Genomic DNA, 12,694 nt, shown 5'->3' with positions numbered 1-12,694 from the left:
CACACATCTATTTGCACAGGGAAGGGCACTCATTTTCTCAAGAACTGCTTTTGAATTGGTGGGTCTTTTGGATCAGAAAAGCATGTGACAATGAGGCCTAGACGGTTGGTGAAATTCAAGGGTCATATTTTGCGTGAACAGAAATGTTTTTGTAGCAGAGGGCTAGATTTTTCCTCCTCCTGTTAGAAGAGGCCTTTGGTGCTTTTTAAAAATTCTAAAGATAAAATTCTAAAGATATGCCATTGACCTGCATAGTACGGCATCCTTTCTATCACTTATTAATGGGAGATTGTTCCAAATAGAAAGGGGAAAAAACTCCCACATCCTTCTTACATACTTTTAAGATTGTTTACATTAGCAAAAGCTATGATGAAAAGTCTACATTCTCATGATAAATGGAGCAATTTCACAAAATGAAATGTCAAGGAAGGGATAGAAAAAGCTGTGGTTTTCCTTTTGTAATGGACTAGTTGAGGGAGGTTTGGGTTTGGCAATTTTACAAACTTAATGCTGAAAAGGAACAATTAAATTGTTTATATGCTAGTGTTCCTTCACATATTGTCAGCAATTTGTAGAGTTGAACTTGAATTAATTATCCATATTCCATGCAACTAATACAAGAAACTTTCTGGATTCTTTTATGGTGAATCTTATGCACATCTATTTTTAAAAAAGGATCAGTGACACCATGATTTCTTTTTTTTAAAAAAAGGTCACAGAATGGCTTAACTAATATCTGACTTACTTGCTTTTCCTTAAGGCATGTTCTACACTGTGACCTCGAAACTTCTTATAGTAGTCAATGAAAGAAAAAGGCAGGGTGATATTCAGCGGATTTGTCCGATCTGGAGCTGCTGCTCTTTTGCGAGACTCAAACGCTATCATCAGATCAACCCAGGCAGCAGGTCGCTTGATTTTAAATTGTTCAATAAAATCTTCACCAAATATTTTGCACAGAAGTTTTTCAAATTCATAGTCTACACCTAAAGAGCCATATGGCCCTCCTGCGTGAGAAATAAAAATATTGTTAATGGAAAACTTTTTTAAAGAAATGATACAGTGAAAAATTAGGGGTATAGCATTTTGCCTAAAGATTTTGCCTAGAAAATTCAATTACGTTTCTGCTGTGATAAAAACAGTGGTGGGCTGCTAGCCAGAACACCTAATTGGGCATGCCTCCGCGGCTCTGGGGGGTACCGCAAGTTCGAGCGGAATTATGCTTCTGCACCCATGCAGGTAGCAAAATCACGCATGGAGACAGAGGTGTGCCCATGTTCCAGCGAGGTTTTTTGATTCCATGCATGCGAAACATGCGGAGCATCTCCATGTGCGATTTTGCTACCTGCATGGGCGCAGAAGCATAATTCCGCTCGAACTCATGGCACCTCCAGAGCCATGGAGGCGACACCAATTAGGCGTTCCGGCTAGCAGCCCACCACTAGATAAAAGGATATTAGGTTTTCAAAATATTTCCCATATGATCAGGTACATGACAGGAATCAACTCTATTTGTTCTTTGCCATCAAAATGTTCATGGTCAAACATGCCACCTTTGCATGTACAAGGGACAGAGCTCTAGCCCTATATTATATTATTATTATTATTATTATTATTATTATTATTATTATTATTATTATTATTATTAATTAGATTTGTATGCCGGCCCTCTCCGGAGACTCAGAGCGGCTTATATATCCACCGATGGCTGTATCTAGCAATCTATGTGAGAGACATCCTGGAAATGTATTCATGGGGAAAAAATGCAACACCTCTATAAAAGCCAGGGGTAGTAGGTTGTACAAGACTAGCCAAAATTATCATGCCACAACATGGAACGGCTTGCTTGCGGAGGTTGTGAGAGCTTCAACACTTGAGACTTTCAAAGGGAGATTGGCCATTTGTCCAAAGCAGTGTAGGGACTCCCGTTTGAGCGGAGGGTTGGACTAGATGACCTACAATAGTGATGGTGAACCTTTTTTTCCTTGGGTGCCGAAAGAGCGTGTGCATGTGCTATCGAACATGTGCAAGTGCCCACATCCATATTCAATGCCTGGAGATGGCAAAAACAGCTTCCCCTGCTATCCGGAGGCCTTCTGCAGGCAGGAAATGGCCTGTTTCCCAACTTCTGGTGTGCCCAGAAGGCTCGTGTTTCACCCTCTCTAGGCTCCAAAGGCTCCCCTAGAGCCAGTAGAGGGTAAAAACGCTCTCCCCCATCTCCCCAGAAGCCCTCTGGAAGCCAAAAATGCCCTCCCAGAGCCTCTGTGCAAGCCAAACACCAGCTGGCATGCACACACATGCACGTTGGAGCTGAGCTAAGGCAAGGGCTCGCATGCCAGCAGATATGTCAGCAGATAATATCTCCGAGACCGCCTTCTGCCGCGCAAATTCCAGCGACCGATTAGGTCCCACAGTCGGCCTTCTCCAGGTTCCGTTGACAAAACAATGTCGTTTGGTGGGGCCCAGGGGAAGAGCCTTCTCTGTGGCGGCCCCGGCCCTCTGGAATCAGCTCCCCACGGAGATTAGGATTGCCCAAACCCTCCTTGCCTTCCACAAACTCTTGAAAACCCACCTATGTCACCAGGCATGGGGAAATTGATTCCTCCCGCTGTCCTGTGTTATGCATGGTTTGCTGAATTGTGTGATTATTTTAAATAAGGGTTTCTCTGGTTTTAATATTGGATTTGTAACTTGTACTGTTGTTGGAAGCCGCTCCAAGTCCTTGGAGAGGGGCGACATACAAATTGAATAAATAATAATAGTAATAATAATAGTAATAATAATAGTAATAATAATAGTAATAATAATAGTAATAATAATAGTAATAATAATAGTAATAATAATAATAGTAATAATAATAGTAATAATAATAGTAATAATAATAATGTCGCCGCGTGCCATCTGTGGCACCCGTGCCATAGATTCGCCATCGCTGACCTACAAGGTCCCTTCCAACTAATAATAATCTAAAAAAACATAAGTTATACATTCTTTGAATGTGTCATCTGTCAAGAAGTCCCCAAGTGAATCATGTATGTAGCTGTTACTATGTATCTTCATTTAAAGTGCCTGTTAGAATAAACTGATGCTCTGATTTCAGTAACACAGAAAAACTCATAATGAACCTGAGGGATAAAATTATACAGTAGAATCAATGCACTGTGTAATTTCGTCTTCATTTCTTGAAGCGAAGAACATTGAAGACCCACAATGCCAATTTTTGCTTTTGTTCAAAGACAAGATTTTTGGAACAGACTACATGACTTTCAGCAAAACCTGTAACCAGTTGTTTTCAGAGGGAAGAAATTAAATGTTCCGTATTAGCAGGAGTGAGGAATCTGTTTTACCTGTTGCCTTGTATAGCTCCTTCAGGTGTCCTTCTGGTAACCTGATCTGGTGCACAGTCACGTCAACTGTTCCTCCTCCCCCATCCACAACTATGTAACGGTCGCCTATCAATCCAAATGGAATAACAACAATTGCTATTTTTCCCCCATGGGTATTTTGCATTTATTTTAAAAGCCACTTCATAAAAATCTCAAGAGGTTTACAAAAAAAACCCCACCATGTAAAAGCTACAAAAATTAGTTCGCTAGGGAACAGACAGTGATTTGAAAATGGAGAGCAAATTAGGAATGCGGCACATTTAGTCACTGATGCTTGAACCATGTACTGAGTGATAACCAGAATGACTCATTTATACCGTCATTTACTTTAAATAACATGTGAGTTAATAAAGATAAATAGGCTTATGGCGGTTCCTTCACCCCCAGAGCATTGTGCTTTCATTATGCCTTTAAACAATTGTTCATCCCTTGTTTGGACTATTGCAATGCATTCTACATGGGGCTATCCTTGAAGACAACATGGAAGGTTACTGGGGTACATAATTAGCTTACACAAGCAATGCTGCATTGGATGCCAAGTGCTTCCAGGTGACCTTTAAAGCCTTACATGGTATGGGCCAGGTTACCTGCAGAACCATCTTCGTCCCTTTACAATGGCCCATCCCATCCAATCGGGCAGGGACGGTATGTTGGGGAATCTATTAGTTAAAAGTTCTTGAAATATTATCTTATTTATTTATTTTTTATTTTATTTATTTATTTATTTTGTCCAATACACAATGAGGGTTTTAGTGGGTATATATCTATATACACATAGTAAAATACATGATGAAGGTTACAGAGGAGATACTCATAGTAAAATATATCTAAGAAATAATAGAAAAGAAGGTATAGTAATAGAACATATCAATGAAAAAATAGAAGAAGAGATATAGGAATAGAAGAAAGGTATAGGAGATATAGGAGAGCTATAGGACAGGGGATGGAAGGCACTCTAGTGCACTTGTACTCGCCCCTTACTGACCTCTTAGGAATCTGGATAGGTCAACCATAGATAATCTAAGGGTAAAGTGTTGGGGGTTTGGGGATGAAACTATGGAGTCCGGTAATGAGTTCCACGCTTCGACAACTTGATTACTTGGTTTGAGGTTTTTGCCACAACCAGTGTAACAATCAAGGGTGGCTACAAAATATGAAACTTTTAATCTGGAAACCATCTACAGTAGAAGATGTGGACCCATCAGCTAAAGAATTGTTACTGGTAGGATCCAGATAGAGCACTTTGTCTGTCCTTGCTTCTGCCCTTTGACCTCACTTTCCAGACCTTTTGGAAATGTCTGAAGGCCTGGCTCTGATTGGGGCTCCCAAAATAACAGCTAGCCATGGGGCTGGTTAGCTTCTTCAAGACCCTCCCTCCTCCAGCCTTTTTAACTTTGAATTTAACTATTCTTGCATCCTAATATATTTATAAACAGTTTTTTATGTTTTTATATTTTGCTTGTATGCTACTCACTACCCAGAATCCCTTTCTGGGGGAAATGGGTGGTTTCTAAATGTATAACATATTTATAAATATATAAATAAATAGTTCTTGAATGACACAACACACAACTGAGTTCTATTGCCTCACTGTTGTTATTCTGCGTGGGCAGCAAAAAACTTGTGTAAAGAATTTATACTCCAGTCCAAATCTAGCAATTCATAGATCAAAAAAATCACAAATTCTTTTAGGAGGTGGGTGAATTTTTTTCAAAATAATTAGGATACTGTCACCAAATATAATCTCTGAAAGCCATATGATTCAATTTATGTATTCATTTATTAGTAATATTTATATGCCACCCAATTTCAAATGGATTCTGGGCAGCTAACAATAATAAAACAATATAAAAATATAAATTACAATCATAACAAAAGGAAAAAGCAGTATAAAAATATATTTGATACCCCATAAAAACCATACATACTCTCTGTCATTCATGGCTGAACCAAGGTGACAATTTAACGGCCCCAGGGCTGCTGGAAAAGCCAGGTCTTAACGGCTTTCTGGAAGGCTGGTAGGGTGGGGATAGTGCAGATTTCTGGTGGCAGTTGATTCCAGAACATTGGAGGCACCACAGAGAAGGCCCTTCCCCACAGCCCTGGTGGACAAGACCTGGAGAAGGCCAACTGTGTGGGCCCTTATTGGTCGCAGGGAGGTATGAAATAGAAGGCGGTCCCACTATTAATTTATATGGTGCAAAAGACTTTAATAAAAGCATGCTGAATTGTGTATGTAAGCTGACTAAAAGCCACTGAAAAAATTATAATCTTGGCATGATATGACTTGTATTAGCAAGACCTTGCTACCAATCTTGCCTTCCATTTTGAATCAGCTGACAATTTAGGGCAATCTTTAAAAACACTACCCTGTATATATAAATTACAAAGACAAGATGAAATCTTCCCAAACCTGGGTAACCCCTTCAAAGGGATAGATTCCAAACTCTACAATTCTTTAGCCAATACCTGTCTGGTGTTGAGAACATGTCCACACCTCAGGAGAGTGGCCACATGGTGGGAAGCAGTGGATGGATATGGAAGTAACTGCAGAAGTTTTGTTCAATGGCCTAGAATTTTTAATGTGTCTTTATGTGGCCCTCTGCATTTATTAGAATCAAATATTCACAAAGGAACTAAAAGGAACAAGAAAGAGTCTCGCAGAGAACTCAATTCTGCTGCCAATGCAAAACCAGCGAGACCAAAAGAGTGGACCCTACCTTCCTCCAACTCGGACCAGATTTCTCCTATGACATTTTCAACCAAAAATGTGCGGCTCTGTCGATTTCGTCGAATGTGTTCTTTTGCTAGTGATAACAAAGAGAGAAAATGACTAAGTATAAAAGAGCAAAAGCAAAGCTTATATCTATATGGAGCAGAAAGTGGATGTTGGGAAGTGAGCTAGACAATCATCCAGTTATGAATTACAACTTATACATTGATGATCAAAGCTATAGCCCCAAAGTGGTGTAGCTCTTGGTGTAATTTCAACAAATCAACTCAGAGTGGATATCTGTGGTAGTTGGAGGATTTTAATTCTATACAAACCAAACCTTTTACTAAAAACTTACCATAAACATACAATAAAGATTAAGCAAACCAATAGTTTTGTAGTATTTTGTTATCAGGCTATTAATTAAAAAATAACTCTGAATAAGAAAATCTGTCTGACATTAAGGCAGATCATTTGTCTCGTTCATCTTAACAGATCTGTAGAGGAAAACGACATAACCTGTTGTCACCTAAATGTCTTTAGGCACTCCCTGTGTACTCATAAGTCTCTTTCCCATCATATTTCTTAAAAATTATTTTCATTTGGGAAAAAAACTCAAAGGAAACAGGTATGCTGGGGGGGAAAAGACGAGCATATTGTATTGTTTTTTTATCTTCAGGAATGACTACATGCCTGCAAAACAAACAGGATATCCTGCTGGAAAAATTGCCTTTTGTTCAATGGGTATTAAGAGCTGTGGTGGCCCAGTGGCTAGAATGCAGTACTGCAGGCTATTTCTGCTAACTGCCAGCTGCCTGAAATTTGGCAGTTCAAATCTCACCAGGCTCAAGGTTGACTCAGCCTTCTAGCCTTCCGACGTGGGTAAAATGAGGACTCAGATTGGGGACAGTGGGGGCAATATTGCATTCTAATAAATGCAATACTCTGTAAACCCCTAAAAGAGGTCTGTAAAGCACTATGAAGAGGTATATAAGTCTAAGTGCTATTGCTATTTTGGAATTGCCAAATCCCAACCCCATCATCATCATCAATTTATATGCCAATTCTTAAAACAACAAAATAAAGTATTATCATTGTCCTTGGAGTTTTAGTTGTTTTCCTTAGAGATAGAATGAAGGGAAAGTCTGTCGACAGTAAGAATAAGTTCAACCAAGAGATTCATTGGAAATTCCTGGCAAGAGGCATCCTTCAGGTTGGAATTAGGACATCTTCCAGTTTGCAATGGCCAAGTTTATCTAATCTGTGATACATTCATGTTCACTTTTGTTCACAAAAATCAGCACAGTTGGTTAAAGAATGAGGAAAGGCAGGATAGTTCTTTTCCCTTTTCCCCTAGTTTTGGAAATCAGTTTCACAGTAATACCTCATGATACGAACTTAATTGGTGCAAGGAGGAGGTTCGTAAGATGAAACATTGTTTCCCATAGGAAACAATGTAAAGTCAATTAATCCGTGCAACAACAAAAAAACCCCGCAAAAAAACGCTGCCGCCCGGCTGTCACGTTTTAAAACAGCCTGGGGGCTTCAGCGTTGGGAGGCTGCTGAGAAGCCCCCCGGCTGTTTTAAAACGTGACAGCCGGGCGGCGGGGCTTCTCAGCGAAAGTTCGGGTTTGGGAGGCTGTTTTGAGGAGGCGGGGAAGCCTCTTGCAGCAGCTGCCACAGCCGCCGGCTTCCCCGCCGCTCGCCCGCCGAGGATGCTGACCTGCTGCCTCGCGGGGAAGCCGGGCAAGAGCGATCTTCTGCCGGCCATGGGCGAGCGGCAGGGAGTCGCCCATGGCCGGCAGAAGATCGCTCTTGCCCGGCTTCACCGCGAGGCATCAGGTCAGCAAGAGCGATCTTCTGCCGGCCATGGGTGACTCCCCGCCGCTCGCATTGGGGTGGGGGGGCTGTCAGGACACCCCCCCACCCCAGCACTTTGCATCCCGCCGGCTAAGAGCAATCGGGCAGCAGCTTCTGCCGGACACGGGTAATGAGCGGGACAGAGAAGCGGGAAGAATCAGGAGGCTCCTTTGGCAGCTGGAGGCTGCCTGGCTTTGTGTTTTTGGCTGGGGGAGGAAGCAGTAGGACCTTCCTAACTCCCTCCCCCCCCCAGCCAAAACCCCAACGCCTGTTTGCTGCCACACGATTTAGCCAGGACAGGAGCGAAGTGACGTGGAGGAATGGGGAGCTGAAACCAGGCGGTTTCAGCTTTCCATCCCTTCACGTCACTTCGCCGCTAAATCGTGTGGCAGCAAACATGCTTTGGGGGTTTGGCTGGGGGGGAGGGAGTTAGGAAGGTCCTACTTCTTCTCCCCCCCAGCCAAATCCCCAAAGCATGTTTGCTGCCACACGATTTAGTGGCGAAGGGACGTGAAGGGATGGAAAGCTGAAACAGCCCGGTTTCAGCTCCCCATTCCTCCACGTCACTTCGCTCCTGTCCTGGCTAAATCGTGTGGCAGCAAACAGGCTTTGGGGTTTTGGCTGGGGGGGAGAAGTAGGACTTTCCAGCAGCCTCCGAACGCCGAACGCGGAAGTTCGGGTTTGTTCGGCTTCGGGAGGCTGCTGGAAAGCCGCCAGGCTGTTTTAAAAGGTGACCGCCGGGCTGGGGGGCTTCCCAGCAACCTCCCGAACCCAGGTTCGGGGGGGTGCTGGCAAGCCCCCCAGGCCGGCTGCGACCTTTTAAAACAGCCGCGCCGCTTCCCATCTGTCTCCTGAAGCCGAATGCGGAAGTTCGGCTTTGCCGTTCGGCTTCAGGAGACAGATGGGAAGCGGCGCGGCTCTTTTAAAAGGTCGCAGCCGGCCTGGGGGGCTTCCCAGCACCCCCCGGAACCAGTTCGGGGGGGTGCTGGGAAGTCCCCCAGGCCGGCTGCGACCTTTTAAAAGAGCCGCGCCGCTTCCCATCTGTCTCCTGAAGCCGAACGCGGAAGTTCGGCTTTGCAGTTCAGCTTCAGGAGACAGATGGGAAGCGGCGCGGCTGTTTTAAAAGGTCGCAGCTGGCCTGGGGGGCTTGCCAGCACCCCCCCAAACTCCGAACTTGTGCCGAACTTCTGGGTTCAGGGTTCGGGGGGGTGCTGGGAAGCCCCGCCGCTCAGCTGTCACCTTTTAAAACAGCCGCGCGGCTTCCCAGCAGTCTCCGAACACCGGTTCGTAACTCGAAAAAAGTTCGTAAGAAGAGGCAAAAATTTTCTGAACCCCGGGTTCGTATCACGAGTTGTTCGTAAGACGAGGGGTTCGTATCTTGAGGTATCACTGTATTATCTTTTTTGCCATAGTTAGGTATAACCTTGGGTGCTGGGGCTAGCATGGTGAGAGTTCCTATCTGGAGGACAATCTCCAAATCACATAAATAAGTAAGTAGGTGATCTGCCGGTGTGTTTCAACTGCCCGTAATTACAGGGTAATTAGTCCAGGAAGACACACACCACACGATAAAAGGAAAACCCAAAAGTTTTTATAAACAGAAAAACAGAAACAGCTCCCTTTTTAAATGTCAAAGGGATTTTCTGGTACACACAAGGCACAGGTTAAATGCAATCCAATTGCTCACCCAATAACTGGGAAATTGAGTCCAATTCTAAAGTCCAGAGAGTCCCCACACAATCTTGAACAGCATAAAAACCATGATCTTGATGAAACAATGAATCAGATAAACTGCCATGAGGCTTAAACACCAAGCTGCACTTTTATCTGTAGCACTAATTACAGCAGCCCCACCCAACCATAGGTGGCCTCATTTTCTCTTGTAATAATCCTTCAGCTGTTGTCTCCTATGCATCACTCTACGCATGCGTGGATGTGTCATTAATTCTTGTTCATAATCCAGGGATGATTCAGGTGATTGATCTCCTCCTGGGCTGTCTGCCAAACTCCCCTCTTCCCTGTCACTTGTTAGCAGATTCCATCGGGAGCAAAACAGGCCTGCGGCATGTGGATGTTTCCCCCACATCCACCTGCACATTCCTTGGGGTAGGAGCTGGGCCAGAGCTAACCACAACAGTAGGTAAGTAAATAAATAAACAAATAAATAAATACATTTGAGTCACTGTTCATTGTTTATTGCTTACTAAATTTTAGTTAGATTTGGGTTTGGTTTTTTTGATATCTGTTCCTTAATTTTTTCTATGCTTCTCAGAGCTGCAGTGTTTTGAGTTGCACAACCATGTACATTTCTTACATTTACTTAAATTAGATCAGTAAATAATACCCAATAGCAGTTTATTGTTCTCTAAAACCGCAAACAAAACAAGTTCAAAATTTTGATTGGAGTGGTATAAGCAAATCTCCACATATGTTGGCATGTAAATTCAAAAATCCTCAAGAGAAAGCTAATAAACAAATGACTGCCTTTTGTGACATCTCATTCTTGGTTTTTCCATTATCAAAATCATACCAACTTAGAGACAAATTTTGACTAAATACTTCCATAAAAAAACATGTGGACTGCAGGAAATAGGTGCATCATCAAATCAAAGTCTGATTAAAAGAGTGGTACCTGGTGTAAAACCCGAGGCAATATTTTCACTGGGAGTATAGCCATTGACAGGCGCTCTACTGCTTAGGTCTATCATCTGATGAAGGCGGAGCTTCCGGCAATAAATTGATGCAGCTTCTGGTTCCAAGGCAATTATCAGTTGTTCAGGGATCTCTGGGGATGCCATGCCTGCCTGTGAGAAATGAGATGGAATAGTAAAAAGATTTGTTTGTTTGTACATACTTCCACCAAGTACAGGTATTTCTCAATTTACAACAATTTGAAGTTTGAAGTTACAATGGGTTTATAATTATATTTATATTTATTAAAAACTGGTCATAAATTGAGGATTGGGGTTTTTTTTTGCATTTCTGCATTTTTCTGCCTTCTCCACATTAATTTGATCCCTCAACTACACAAAACAACTGTGGGTGTTACGAGATGAGGATGAAAAAATAATATATGGGATTATCAAAAAGCTGAAGGGTTGGAAAAGGCCATGCAATCGAGCAAAAATTAAAATGTATTTATTTGAGCCATGATAATTTTTCAAACGAAATATTTCACAGCAGGAAGCAATGCAAATAAAACTCATTTTCCCCCAAAAAATTAAAGTTTATTTATTTATTTATTTAATTGGATTTGTATGCCACCTCTCTCCAAGGACTCCGGGCGGCTCACAGCATATACAAAAACAGAACAATAATATAAATCCAATTAATACTACATTAAAAACAACCATTTGATTGCTCGCCGATATTCTATTCTTTTATTTATTTATTCAATACGAAGGAATATACCAGAAACATAACAATCAGAATTTTAAACCCAACACCTAGAAAAGGAAACACTAGACTAATAGATCAAGCAAATTTTAAGAAACAGGATACCACTGAAAATATAACCGGAAAAATGAAATATAAATATAACTGCAGGTTGGCAGAGGGGGGGGGGGGAAGGGGCGTCCTACGTTTGTTTTTTGTTTTTGTTTTTTTTTTGTTGTTGTTTGTTAGTGTTAGATATGGTTTGTTCGACCTTAATGAGAATAACAATTAGATACATATGATAAGAACACCCTGTCCTGTCCATACTGTTTGTATTGTTTTTGTATATAGTTTTGTATATATACTCAATAAACTTTATTTTACAAAAAAAATAAATTCAATTTAAAAGAAAGTAAAACCTATCAAACCAATCATTCAACACTCATACTTAAAACATTCATTGATCAGGGGGGAGATCTAAAACTCCCAAGCCTGGCGGCAAAGATGAGTTTTAAAGCTCTTTTGGAAGGTGAGGAGGGTGAGGGCAGTGCAAATCTCTGGGGGGAGCTGATTACAGAGGGTTGGGGCTCCCACAGAGAAGGCTCTTCCCCTAGGTCCCACCAGCTGACATTTTGGTCAATGGGACCCTAAGGAGGCCAACTCTGTGGGACCTCACTGGTCTCTGGAATTCATGTGGCAGAAGGCAGTCTTTGGAGATAATCTGGTCCTATGCCATGAAGGGCTTTATAGGTCATAACCAACACTTTGAATTGTGCCCGGAAACGGATTGGTAGCTAATGCAGTCCGCGGAGTGATGGCAAGATGTGGGCATTTCTTGGAAGGCCCAAGACTGTTCGTGCGGCTGCATTTTGGACGAGTTGAAGTTTCTGAACACTCTTCAAAGGTAGCCCCATGTAGAGAGCATTGCAGTAGTCAAACCTCGAGGTGATAAGGGCATGAGTTGCTCACAACTTGTCTGCTTTGTACACTAATATTCTGGTTCCCAATATGGGGCCCACTCCCCACAGGGGGTCAATTTGATTTTTAATGGGGACAATTGGAGCCTTGTTTAAACCAAGTTAAAGGCCTTTTAGGCTTCCTCTGCATGTATAGTTCACTTTTTTGAATAGTAAGAATTATATGTCAAGGGGGAGGGGGACATCAGGATTTTAGAGACGCTTGGGTGGGGCATGGCCAAAAAAAAAGGGTTGGAACCACTGTTCTAGACTCAATATTCCAGTCTTGAAAACCAGATTTTGGACATTGGGAATAAATTTGCTTACCAGCATTTAAAACAGTATTTTAATTTTTTGAAAACTATCAGAATTTTTTTTTTTTTATCATGCCAGAAGAAACATCTTTT

The 12,694-nt window shown here is 42.1% G+C and overlaps 1 protein-coding gene across 1 annotated transcript in view; it reads right to left on the bottom strand.

Annotated features, from left to right (window-relative positions):
* Positions 1-12,694, bottom strand: part of HSPA12A (heat shock protein family A (Hsp70) member 12A) — a 58,242-nt gene that overhangs the window by 2,132 nt on the left and 43,416 nt on the right. The window contains exons 7-10 of the mRNA XM_070754215.1: positions 10,589-10,760; positions 6,104-6,190; positions 3,345-3,449; positions 746-1,004 (exon numbers count right to left, since the gene is read on the bottom strand). Of these exons, the coding sequence (XP_070610316.1) occupies positions 746-1,004; positions 3,345-3,449; positions 6,104-6,190; positions 10,589-10,760 (623 nt within the window). The remainder of the gene's footprint in view (positions 1-745; positions 1,005-3,344; positions 3,450-6,103; positions 6,191-10,588; positions 10,761-12,694) is intronic.

Source organism: Erythrolamprus reginae, chromosome 5 (genome assembly GCF_031021105.1).
Source record: "Erythrolamprus reginae isolate rEryReg1 chromosome 5, rEryReg1.hap1, whole genome shotgun sequence".
NCBI classification, from domain to species: domain Eukaryota; kingdom Metazoa; phylum Chordata; class Lepidosauria; order Squamata; family Dipsadidae; genus Erythrolamprus; species Erythrolamprus reginae.
This window is presented reverse-complemented; position numbering and strand designations above follow the sequence as displayed.